Source organism: Diceros bicornis, chromosome 20 (genome assembly GCF_020826845.1).
Source record: "Diceros bicornis minor isolate mBicDic1 chromosome 20, mDicBic1.mat.cur, whole genome shotgun sequence".
NCBI lineage: Eukaryota > Metazoa > Chordata > Mammalia > Perissodactyla > Rhinocerotidae > Diceros > Diceros bicornis.
Genome location: NC_080759.1, coordinates 55946645 through 55960477, shown reverse-complemented (window position 1 = coordinate 55960477; position 13833 = coordinate 55946645). Strand labels below are relative to the sequence as shown.

The 13833-nt window shown below is 37.5% G+C and overlaps 1 protein-coding gene across 1 annotated transcript in view; it reads left to right on the top strand.

Moving 5' to 3' along the window:
* The window catches only part of ADCY2 (adenylate cyclase 2), a 278833-nt gene that overhangs the window by 188121 nt on the left and 76879 nt on the right, over nt 1-13833 (top strand). Inside the window, exon 12 of the mRNA XM_058563511.1 lies at nt 1528-1625. Within this exon, the coding sequence (XP_058419494.1) occupies nt 1528-1625 (98 nt within the window). The remainder of the gene's footprint in view (nt 1-1527; nt 1626-13833) is intronic.

Here is a 13833-nt window from a genome sequence, read left to right as displayed (position 1 = left end):
GATAGAAGTCTATTTCCTTTATAAATACTGCAAGGAAATTCCAACTCATCTCTCTACACAAAGCCCAGAAGAAGGTGAAAGATAAAGTGTAATTGAATGCATAGAATGTAATCACATTTCTGCAATTATGCTAGTATAGCTTCTTCATCAGCATGTACATTATCCTGGCCATTAAGTCACAAAATTCACCACAAAGATATTCTAGTAAATAGGAGATATCATCATTTAAAAATGCAGCTTTTGCTGACACTCCCTGTGTGTCCGTATTTGCATAGGCCAACTTTGAGGCAAATTTTAGAGAGCTCTTCAGGCCAGCAGGAGGGGTCAAAGGCAGCAAGACATAAAGGAAGGGAAACATCAATAGACCATCCGGAGATCCATCATCCTGCACTAAAACCCAAGAAAAACATACTGGAACCTCTCATAACTCAGGAAACAGCCTGTGCAGATAGAGCTAATGCAACCTGCCACTATTGTCGGGAGGTATCAATAGCATTACCACAAAAACTTTATTTCCTTTAATTTTATTATAAAGCCTTCTTTTGAGAGGCAGTGTAGCCTCGTGGTTGGGAGCCTGGGTTCGGGAGCTAGTCCGCCTGGGTGAAGATTCTGGTTTTGCCCTGCGCTATGTCTTCCTGAGAAGGTTGATCAATCATTCTGGTCCGAACTTCCTTCATCTAAAAATAGGGGTAATAATAGTTTCTGCCTCAGGCGGGGGTTGTGAGGATTAAATGAGTTAGTACATGTAAAGCGTTTAGAGTGCCTAGCACACCATCTTAACGGCCATATGCCACAGAGGTCATCATCATTATCAGTGCAGCGTGGCTGGCTTTTGTCCTGCGTAACTGAAGCAGGTGCAGTCCCAGGGGGCAGCTACACTGGTCGGTGTATGGTCCTGGATGTTATGGAAAGCCTTGTGATCCCTGCCGATTGTGCCGGACAAGCGGACAGAGAATCCCTCAGCCAGGCCCAGATGGCAAATGGAATGATCGCAGACCTAGAACAAAGCCTGCTGGGCTGTGTCTCGTAAATTTACTCACCATCTCTAAGTAGCATTAAGATCAATAATAAAATAAGATACCAAAACAAATAAATAAAATGAGGAAATTGCATTTCCTCAATACTATTCAAAAGTAAACTATTACTATATGAAAAGTCATGAATTTTGGACATCAGACTCACACAGGACCACAGGCTTCCGTGGTCCCTGCAGTTCGCTCACTCATCTTCCTGGTCCGGTGCTCTCTCCTTACTGGAGTGATTCAGGTCCCTTTAAGGAGAGATTCAGTTCCCTTTAAACGGGTTTCTGTACAGTTATGGTCTTCAGAAGTCACTCTTTCACAGCTCATTCGGAGGGAGGAAGCACTCACTGCTGGAGATGAACAGCCATTGTCTTTAGCTGGTTTTTTTCCCACAATCTACACTTTATGAGTGTGATGCATGAACTAGGGCAGTTAGGCTGCTGGATGACTGTTTCACCCTTCTCTTAGAGAACTGTCACTCATGGTCTCCTTCTTCTCCCCTTAGTACCGAGCCACTGCACTGCCAGCGTTCAAGTACTACGTGACTTGCGCTTGTCTCATATTCTTCTGCATCTTTATTGTGCAGATTCTGGTATTACCCAAGTAAGTACATATGGTTCTCCACTGGGATTCTCACTGGGTGTACCTTTCTCCTGGAGCCCGGTTATACTAAAGGATATGAGAGGATGCAAATTCCAAACAGAAGAGTTATGTAACATGCCCCGGATTGGGGGTGGGGGGCAGTGTGAGGGGAGGTTAATGCAGGATCTGTGAAGTTGAGTGGCCTGCATGTGTCGTGTTAGTTATAGTAATATTGCATTTTCAAAGTGGGCATATTGATTCACCCTATAGGGATTTTTTAAAAAATAAATTTAACCTTCTTACTTTGATTTCTGCATTACTCTGATGCTGAGTATAAGAAATGTAGCCCCATAAATTTTACCCAGAAAGAGCAGAATGGCCAGATTTTGTCTCTAATTAACAAATAACATTATTGTCTATTGAAAGGACAAAACCTGCTCTGTGCACACTATACCCACTCATCCCTCCTGATTTCATGTTCTTCTCCCTGACGTCCACTCTCTGCCCCCATCTCTGATTATTAAGTCACTGTCCAATTTGCCCCTCCCAGGAGACACCTGGGTACAGAGGGGAGAAACTGAGTAAGCCGGATTTCCACACTTTCGCACTTTGGGGTGGACTCCTTCTAGTTCCACCTGTTGAAAATCCAGTCACTCTGTGATTCCTGGATTGTCTTTCTCTTGTACCTTCTTAACGAGTGCAATTTAAGTCAACTGACTTTCTTTAAAGAAAGTGATTCTTATTCTACAGTCTAAAGGAAAAGAGAAAGAAAACAAAAATCTTGTTCTTCTTTCAATAATTGTGGATGTAGACAGAAATTTTACTATAAATTTTCTTCCTCTTATCATTATCTATTTTGTAAAGGCCAAAGTGACCATTTCCAATCTAGTAGGATTTAGTTGTGTGTTTGCATTTAACTTCAGCGGTACAGCCGGCATTGTGGGCAGCTTGAATTGCTGAGCCTGGGTTACATTTTGTCTCTTGAAGATGCTGAGCAAACTAGAAAGAAATGGTCTGCCTTTTCCTGCTCTGTACTCCAAAGGATGTTCTTCCTGAACCAATACAGAGGCATTTATAGCAGTAATAAGAAGTCAAAGTATTATTCATATATGTATGATTCCAAAGCTGCCTGCCCCCTTTAGAAGAGGTTCCCACTAGACTTCCCCTTCCTCCATAAATTTGCCTTGAAATACATGGGCCAAATGAGCTCTTCTTCTAGAATTACAGAATCTTCAGTGAAATTTGCCAATGTCAACTTATCAGTTTTCCACTCAAACAAATGTTAGCTAATTAGGCTCCTTCTAGGTTCCAGGACTGTGCCACATGGTACAGGGGAGAAACAACTGTCTGTGCACACACAAGGCTTGTTGACTGGTGGAGCATAAGGGCGTTAAAAATTAAAATATATAGGTGAAACAAGTATTCCCAAGGGAAGTGGGCCCTTATTCTTACTCTTAAGTAGATAAATTCATTCGTTTTTCTACATCTCCCTATTGGACGAGTATTTTTATATTTTCTCCATCATAATTAAGACAAGATTTATCACCCACTGGAAGGAGCTGGGAGAGAGGAAAGTGCTAGGGCATTTTAAAAGATGATGCCAAAGAAGACAAAAAGACTTCCAGGGACCAAGAAAAACATTTCATGGGATTACACTTTTAAGAAAACATCAAGGAGATGTCTTCTCTGTCTTTGCCTTTATTTTCTTTTCTCTCTTCTGTTGTGTTGTGTCTTTATAAGGACCCTTGGAAGTTCGTTCTCTCGGGCATCATCACCAATTGTTTTTGGGTTTCTCTTGAGCAACAAGTTGGATTTGAGCATGAGCATTGTGAAATCTGTGCTGGTCACATTTCGCTCTTTCTCTTGGCAGTTAGAAAGCTCAGAGGAAGGTCTGTGGACTCCTCTAATAGAGAGAGTTGAGACCTACACTTTCTGTACTGGCTTCATATTACCTTATATTATATTTTATTAGTCTTGTTTCTTCATTTTCCTTTCATGTTAATGTCTTTCTTTTTCTTTCTTTTTCTTTATAAATAATTATTGCTGTGAAATATTTCAAAGATACAGAAAAGTGCAGAGTGTAATGAAATAAACATGCATGTGGGGCCGGCTCCATGGCGTAGTGGTTAAGTGCGCTTACTCCGCTGCTGGTGGCCTGGGTTCAGATCCCAGGCGTGCACCGATGCACTGCTTGTCAGGCCATGCTGTGGCGGCGTCCCATATAAAGTGGAGGAAGATGGACACAGATGTTAGCCCAGAACCAGTCTTCCTCAGCAAAAAAAAAAAAAAAAGAAGAAGAAGAAGAAGAAGAAGATTGGCATGGATGTTAGCTTAGGGCTGATCTTCCTCACACACACAAAAATAAAGAAATAAAATAAACATGCATGTGCATACAATCCAGACTTTACAAATGTTAATCCTGTGTCATATTTACTTTAGATGTGTTTCCATACTCCTAGGGCCCTTATCCTGTGGGTATGCTTCCCGTAAACAGCATCTATGTTTATTTTGTTTCTTATTTATTCAATCAGATATCTTTCTCTATATCAATGTAACTTTATTCCATTTGTATTTTGATGATTTTTTTATTGATGTATGCGGACCCACTCTACCCTCTTATTTTATGTTTCGTTTACCTTGCTTTTCCTTGGTTCACCTCCACCACCCCCCCCCCAACTTCTAAAGGATCGATCACATTTTCTTTTTTTTCCTTTACTAGTTAGGATATATATGTAGATAGATCTTTCTATATATATATCTCTTCTAGATATTTTTCTTTTAGTGATTGCCATTAAAAGTTTAACATATAGTCTTAATTTAATAAATTCTAAAGTTAATCATTGTGTCTCTTCCATGTAATTATTTCTTAGGCTTTTAGTTCCTGATGATAATTATAGTCAATATTTATTTAGATTTACCATTGTTCTTTACCAATTTATTTGTTCATCAATGCTTTTTAAAAATTATTCCTTTCTTCAAGTTTATTTTCCTTCTTGTTGATATATATATATATATCAACAAGATATTTTCTTCATATTAAAATATCTTTATCTGCTTTTTTTCATATTTGCTCTTGAGTAATAGTTTAACTCAGCATAAAATTCTAGGTTCACTCTTATTTTCCCTTAGTATTATGATGATATTATTACATGAATTTCAGCTTCTATTTTTGGTAATGAAATGTCTTGTCAGTGCCATTACATTCCTTTTTGGGTAATCTGGCTTTCCTCTCTGCGTGCTTTTTTTTTTTCTTCTGGATTTTCACTATATTGTTTCTAGATGTATATTTGTTCTTATTTACCTGACTGGCTAGGTGTGATTTTTCAATTTGAAAATTCATATTTTTGCTCAGTTCCTGGCAATTCTCTGACTTTATCACCTTATGTATTGTCTCTTCTACCTTTTTTCTTTCCTTCTGGAACTCTTATTAATTGTGTGTTGTGCTGTTCAGTCTGTGTTCCAGGTCTTGTAATTTTTCCTTGAATTTCACACCTCTTTTATTTCTTTGTGCTACATTCATTGTGGTGAATTCTTCATCCTCACTTGAGTTATTAGTGTCAATGATTACTTTTTCATATCTAAGAAGTCTATTTGGTTCCTTTGAAAATCTGAATTTTTTTATCAGTCTATATTTTGCGTATGGATTCCATTATTTTCTTTTTCTTTATTAGCAGGTCTTAAACATATTGTATGAAAATATCACTTATTTCATTGTTATTTATGGTGCATAAATACATGAATTCTGCCATTTAGACTATCCATTGACTCTCTCCTAGTGGTGTGCCTCCTTGTGTTATCTGTGATTTTAACTGTGAGTTCATCAACAGCACGGGTTTTGGTCCATGGTAATCTCATATATTCTGAGATGTGAAGGCATCACTATGATATAATTTTCAATGTTTCTCTGACAGGTGCCTCTGGGGTTCACCAGTTCAAGTCACAATGTTTTTTTAAATCCTTAGGTCAAGGTTCCTTCACTAAATAGGTCATGTGAACTTGATTAACTCCTTTGCATGGAGCAGGAGTGGAGATCTCAGTTTTCAAAGACGACTCTGTTTCCACTCATGGCCCTAACCTGACAATTAGCTTCCCTGAAAATTACCAGGCTGGTGGCCATAGATTAAATGTTTCCTATTTCCTAGTAGGAGAGTATCTTATGACTTCTGACTCTACTCAAAAGCTCAGTTCCAATTTCCCGTTAATCAAGTGCCTGAGAGCATCACCTACTTTGTGTAGACATTAAATCTCACACTCTATGGCATGTGTCAGCCCCTAGTTCCTCCTGGGCCATTTTGCATAAATGTCTCTCAGCATTCTGCTTTTGAATAGCCTCTGTGTATCAAGTCTTTTCTCTTCCTTGCTTATGAGCTCATCTGTTTAAATAAGCCAAGGAGAGAAAGACAAACACTGCATGATTTCACTCATATGTGGAATATAAACCAACACACAGACAGAGAGAACTGTATGGTGGTTACCAGGGGCAAGGAGGTTGGGGCGTGGGCACAAAGGGTGAAGGGAGGCATTTATATGGTGACTGACAAACAATAATGTACAACAATTTCACAATATTATAAACTGTTAAGACATCAATAAAAAATAATAATTTTGTTATGTTTTATAAAGCATTTTCATTGGGATAATGGCACTTCTAACTTTTTCTGATATACCTTCACTTGTTTTTTAATATGCTGAATTATGGTTTTGTGTTGTTTTCTTTTTGATAAACTGCCTCATGTTTTTTTGAAAAAGGAGAAAAATGATTAAATGAGTGAATGAATGAATGAATAACTTAATAGAGGAATTCATGACCTTGAAAGGATCAGTAAGGGGAAGTGTTTACCTGAAAGAGGGCTTTACATCATCTCTATTTGGCCCATAACTTTTGAATCTGGCTCTAATCTCAGAATTTGAATAGCTGTAATTAAATTACTAATTGGCTCCTCTTTTTGGAGGTGTTCTCTCACTTCTGTCTGCCTTAAACTATAATTTTATCAGAAATGTCAGCTACCTTCAAAGAACAAAAATGATCAAGCAAGAATTATTTTTGTATTTTTGGGGAGTTTCATTCATATTTCTGCCAAACTGAAAACATTATGTTAAACGAGGCATGGGCAATTGTTAAAATAAGGATGATTTTTTTTCTAATAAAGTTTAGTTAAATATCATGTGTTTCAGTAGTCCAAGTAAAATTAAGAATAATGATATGTTACTTAAGGAAAAGTAATAGCAATTATAATCTTAATTATCTGATAACTGTTATTTCTACTGAAATTCCTTAATATTCATGCCATTACTCATTTCAATAATCAGTGCTCATTGATTCTTGCATACTCATTTCAAAAGAGTCACTTTTTTTTTTTTATCTCCAAAAAGGAAAAAATATATATAGGAGAAGGTTTAATGGTAGAATCATTCTTGTCCATTGAAAGCAGACTTGGTTTTCTAAACAAATGTTGGAGAATAACTATTGTGGAGACAGTTTGTTTTGGTGGACAACCAAACTGGTGGGCCCAAACATTGGATACCATGAAAGTAAGTTACTCCCTGTGTACCTTGATGCAGTAGATGTGACTCTTAGGGAAAAACAAAAAATAAAGAAAGAAGGAAGAAAAGAAAAAGAGAGAAGTAAGATAATTCTCACTGCCCAAGAGAAATTAACGATATAGCTTTTACCAAGATAATCAATATACGACTGTGGATTCACGTCATCTGAAAGTAAGGAGATGCCTCACAATTAGTAACTTGAATGTAAGTTAGCAGTTTAGTTCCTTCCCTATAATCAAAGGTCAGATAGTGTGGCACTCTGTCCCTCAGATTCCTTGGGGCCCTGGCTCCCTCCAGCACACAGCTCTGCTTTCCCTGGACTTTGCTCCTCATCTCCATTCTCTAAGATGGCAGCATCCACATTCTGAGCAACAGGATGGAGGAATGGACCCAGAAGCAGAGGGAAAAAGGCATTCATAACTGCTGTTTCTTGAGGAAACCTCCCAGAAGCTACCTCATGACACTTTGGTTTATAACCCAAGACTGATATGTTAGTCACGTGCTTAAACCTAGCTGCAAGAGAGGCTGGAACATGTAGTCTTTAGTCCACATAAGAGGGTGCCTATCTAAAAATTCTATTGTCATGAAAAAATAGAATTCATGAAAACCAGTATTCTCTCTAGGAATGAAAACTGATTTTTGTTGTAGTTACCTATACGTCACTGATATAGTAAGATTTGAGGAACAATAACAATGAAAAGAAAGCTGAGTATGTTTTTACTGAATGAAACAGGCCAGTGTAGTTTTACTTTGTATCTAGGGGTATATTCTCAGTGTTTGTAACAGAAATAGAAATTCATAATAGAAATTCATACATACATTTAGTCAATCCTTTGTGGAATCATTTAACAGCTATTTATTGAGCTACCATATACCAAGCACAGATGCTAGAGCACAGATCTCTAACCAAGTTAGAGATTCTGGGAAGGGGCAGCATTAACTCCAAAAAAAGTCCTTTCTCTCATATAACTTGCATTCTATTAGGGGAAACAACAATAATCTAATAAACTGATACAATTATCATAATTCAATGGTGATAATCTTTAAGAAAAAAAAAACAGAGTAGAATACTATAAAGGATGGAAAGTGGTATTTCAGACCAGGGTGATCAGGGAAGGCATCACTGATTAAGTGACACTGAAGCAGAGGCATGAAGGAATTGACATGGGACTAATGTGGATATCTGGCAGGGGAACATTCTAGATGATGTGAGCCACAAGTGTGTTCAAGGACCAGTAAGAAGGCAGTTGCCAGGAGCAGAGTGAACCAGGAGAGGATGGTAGAAGACAGGACCACAGGAACAGTGTGAGGGGCAGGTCATGTGGCCTTCACAGGCTACTGAAGAACTTTGGATTTAATGCTGAGTGCGATGGGAAGTCCTGGGTGATTCTCAGCTGAGGACATGATCTGGCTATGTTTAGAAGTATTGTTCCTGCTGCTCTGGACGAGGGGGCGATGGAAATAGGAAGACCAGGTGGGATGATGGTTTGCACTAGACTAGCAGTGGCGGTAGTGAAAACTAGTCAAATTCTGGGATATACTGTGAAGAGTGATGGAGACTGGTCTTGCTACTGGATGGGATACGAAGAGTAAGAGAAAGCTAAGTTCTGGGGGGGTTGTTTTTTCGTTTTTGGTTTTGGCCTGAGCAACTGGAAAACATGGGGTTTCCATTTACAGAGAAGGAGAATCCTGGAGGAGGGACAGGTTGGAGAGGGGCGTGGAATCAGGGGTTCAGTTCTGAACGGTGAGGACTTGTGTGTGCATATTAGACATCCAGGCAGTGGGGCTCACAGAGGGAGGGAGTGTGTGAGCCCGGGGTTCATGGGAGAAGTTAGAGGTGGAGTCATAATTTGGAAAATTCAGCACGTAAGTAATATTTAAATCCATGGGATGGGATGAGCTCCCCCAAGGAGTGAGTGTAGAAAAAGAAGACTGTGGACCTTCCAGGGAATAATGTGTTGGATAATTCAAGTGTCTAGTCCTTATTGTCGCTATGAAGTGGAAGCTTTTTCCTTGGCCAGATATACCGCCTCTTCCCTTTCCCACATCACAGGACCTTCAAGAGGCCAGAAGGTCTCAAGGCTGCTAAATCCTGTCATCAGAGAAAGGCTACGGTAATCTGTAATGGCGATGAATATTTAAATTTCTCCTTTTCTCTTTTCAATTTTTTGAACCAAATTCCCTTTCATTTTGAAGTTCTATCACCTATCACTTAAAAAAGAGAGACAGAGGAATTTCTATCATTTCATGCTAACTTATAGTTAAAAGAAGTTTTCTTCCCTCGGTTCTTATCATCCTTGCTAAATACCGGGTAACGATGTGAGGAAAGCGTTGACGAGAGAATCTGTGTCACTACTTGGGGGGAGGAGCTGAGGGCACAGAGAGACAAGGGACGTGAAAGTCATCACATTAAATAGAATTCCAGAGAAAGACACCATTATTTACCTATAGAAATGTTTTATAATTAACGTTAACTTTTAGACTTTTGGGGGGGTGTGTATCTCTACTGGATTTTTCCTGTCAGCAAATGTGCTTCCTCATCCCTGTCAGGACCACCTGTAAGCAATAACCTGACTGGAAAAAAACAAAAAGGAGAAAAGACCTTGTCTCAAATCAGCCTTTCCCATGTCCTGTAATAATACACTTGATTAAAGTGCCAAAGTCAAAAATTCTCACAAAAAAAGTGTAATTTTTCTTGCCTCATGACACAGAAGAGTCAAGCTTGCTTTTTCGTGAGTATATACATCAATTATGCTTGTGTGTTATAAAGAAACATCTTTGCAACCAGAATGTTAATTTAAATTGATTATGTTACACAAACATCTTGGGATGCTTAATGGGCCTGAATATACTTTTGATAGAGCAGGCAAGACAAATGATTGTAATTAAGAGCTTTTGGCCAACCATTGCTTTGCCTCATGGTATTTCTTGTTCCCTGGCATGAGAGGTCCATCCATCTGAACAAGAGCGCCAATGTACCATGGACTGGAACACTGGACCCTAGGCTGGGCACATCAGTGAGAGTTTGAGCCACTCAAAAAATCTCAGGTTGTGACATCAGGTACTATGTATGAGATCATATCATCTACAAATACAGATAGTTTTACTTTTTTCTTTCCAATCTGATGCCTTTATTTCATTTTCCTGCCTAATTTCCCTGGCCTGAACTTCTAGTATAATGTTCAATAGAAGTAACCACAGGGTACATATATTCTTGTTCATGGTCTTAGGAAGAATATATTCAGTCTTTCATCATTAAGTATGCTGCTACCTGTGGATTTTTCATAGATACTTTTTATCAGGATAAAGGAAATCTCCTTCTAATCATAGTTTGCTGAGTGTTTTTATAATGAAAGAGTGTTGGATTCTGTCAGGTGCTTTTTCTACAGCTAATGAGATGATCATGTAGATTTTTCCCCTTTATTCCATTAATATGGTGAATTACATTCGTTGATTTACAGATATTAAATCAATCTTGCATTTCTCAGATAAATCCCACTTGGTCATGTTACATAATCCTTTTACATATGAGTAGATTTGGTTTGCTAATATTTTGTCAAGGATTTTTGTATCTGAATTCATAAGGGATATTAGTCTCTAGTTTTGTTTTCTTATGATGTCTTTGTCTGGTATTAGTATCAGAGTGATACTGGCCTCACAGAATCAGTTAGGAACTTTTCCATCCTCTTTATTTTCTGGAAGAATTTGTGAAAAAGTGGTATTAATTCTTAAGTGTTTTATAGAATTCACCAGTAAAGCCACCTGGGCATAAGCCGTTCTTTCCGAGTAGTTTTTGTTTTTAGTTTTGTTTTAATTACTGATTCCATCTCTTTACTTTTATAGGTCTGTTCATATTTTCTATTTCTTTTTGAGTCATGCTTGGTAGTTTGTGTCATAACATAATTTTAATAATGCTCCTACCTGCTTTCATGAGCATCTGTCGTTCATTCTACCAAAGGGAAAACAGTCAATGGTATTAGTAACACTGTTTTCCTTTATCCACTGCCCTCCCAACCTTTAAAGAATTCTGACATTTGAGAAAGAGCAAAGTAGTGATCATCAGATACATCCAGAAAAAAATATCACCAGCTCTTCTTCAGTGCCCTCCACTGTATCCAGCGGATTATTGTAAAATCTGGGAATCAAATTTTAATACCCTTATTGTTTTCTCAAGCTCTAATATGTCTGTTTGACCTGACTCCAGAATGTTCAGAGTCTCTGTCAACTGTCTTCATAGTGCCATGATTATTGCTAAAAAAAAAAATTGAAATGCATTTTAGAAAACAAGAGCCTACAAAAGTCATTGTAGTACAAGGATCTTTTATTTAAACTCTGATTCACAAAATGAATCATATGATTTGAAAATAGATTAGCCCATAATAATTATCACTAAATCTGTTGAGATGTGTGTAATTAAAGGCCAGTATCATCCGTAATCACTGATCCATTCATAAGGAATTTCACATATGGCATAACCTGTGGAATATGTGGATACTTGCTCAATACTTCTGATAAAAACTGAATGGTTTTGCTCTTTGTCAAAGGAAAAAGGGAGAAATTTGGAGAAGTAACTGACTCTAATTCTTCCTAGGTTTCCATCTAAACACTAATGATATCATAGTACCCAGAAAAATCTTTATCTAGTTAATGGCTTAGAGTCCAATAAAGAAAAGAGAAATTGCCTCAGGTATTTCAACAAGAGAATTTAATACAGTGAAGTATGTACAGAATAAAGGAAAAGCTGAGGAAAAAAACATGGGGTGGTAAAGCAACTAAGAGATAAGCAACAAGTGGAACCTGCTCCCACCTCTAGGATCGAAAGGACACAGGATGGAGGTGGCATTACCAGAAACGCATGCTGCTGGACCTTCCTGCAAATGCTAGAGCCATGGCAGGCCTTCCTGGCCAGAGCTGAGGCCAAGGCAGGATGGGTTGTCTGACAGGGATCTGGAACTTCAGAGAAAGCAGGAGTTGCAGCCCATTCAGAAAATGGTTGCTTAATAGATAGTAAGAAGGGGAAATACCCAGGCCTCTCCCTTTCTCCCACCTTCCAGTCTCTTACCAGTACTTCCCATTGGCCAAACCTAGTTAGAAACCATTGGCAAAGAGTCTGGGAAATGGAATTTGTAGGAGATGTGATGGAAGTGTGTTTGTCTGAAAACAAACAGGAAATTACCAGCACACTTAGTGACAGTTTTTTCCAAATTTGTTAAAATACATCAACCTGCAAAAGCAAGAAGCTCTGTGAATGCAAGCAAAATAAATATAAATAAAACCACATGTTGTGTATTATAGTCAAACTGTTAAAGCCAAAGAAAAAAAGAACTTAAATGCAGCCAGAGGAGAAAAGACATTGCATACAAGGGATCAATGATGGAAATGCTGGCTAACTTCTCATCAGAAACGGTGGAGGGCAGCAGAAGACAATTGAACATCTTTAAATCACTAGCATAAACATGGTCAATCCTGAGTTAAATATTCAGTAAAAATATTCTTTTTTTAAAATGAGGTGAAAGAAAGACATTTTTCAAATGAAAGAAAGCTAAAGGAATTTATCACCAGGAAACCTACAGAACAAGAAATGCTAATGGAAGTTCTTCAAGGTAAACTGACATGATACCAAAAGCAAACTTGAACCTATAGGCAGGAATGAAGAGCATTGAACATGCTTAATATGTGAGAGAGTATAAAGACTATATGCTTATATTTTCTTAACTTTTCTAAAAGACAACTGATTATTTAATGCACAAATAATACCATAAACTAAGAATTCCTATGGGGAGGAGAATGGGATTATACTTTTGTAAAGATCTTATGTATTTTTTGAAGTGGCACAATATTAATGCTAAGTAACTTCTGATAGGTTAAGAATGTGTATTTTATTTCTTGAGCAATCACTAAAAAAATACAAAGAGTGATAGCTAAAAAGCCAATAGAGGAAATAAAAAATACTATGAAAATATCAGATTAATGAAAAACGGCAATAAAGAGGAACAGAAAAACAAAAAGACAAGAGACACATAGAAAACAAGTAGTAAGATGGTAGATTTAAAATAAACAGTATCACCAAATGTAATGGACCACACCACACATACAAAAGCAGTGGGACAAATAGATAACAAATAGTAAGATGACAGGATTACAATCAAACATTATTTAATGGGAAAGGATTAAACACTCCAGAAAGCATGATGAAGCCACATACTGTCTGCCAGAGGTGCATTTAAGTACAAAAGGAGGTTAGGTTGAAATTAAAAGAATGGAAAACATATATCATATAAACAGTAAGCATGAGAAAGCTATTATACATATATTAATATCAGACAAAGCAGACTGAAGACAAGAAGTATTAACAGAGATAAATAGAGACATTGAATAGTGGTGAAAGGGTCAATGTATCAGGAAGCATAAAATCATAAAATGTGCATGTACCAACAACAGAGCTATAAAATACAGGGAAGGAAAAAACACTGACAAAACCAAAGAGAGAGTTAGACAAATCTATACTCATAGTTAGATTTTTAATATCCCTTTTTAAACATCCCTTACTATATAAATAAGGATATTGAAAAATCTGAATAAGATTATCAACTTTCTAGAACTAACTGACATTCATAGAACAGTAAATCCAGATGTAAGATATATGTTATTTTAAACTGCACCTGGAACATTGACCATGATATAA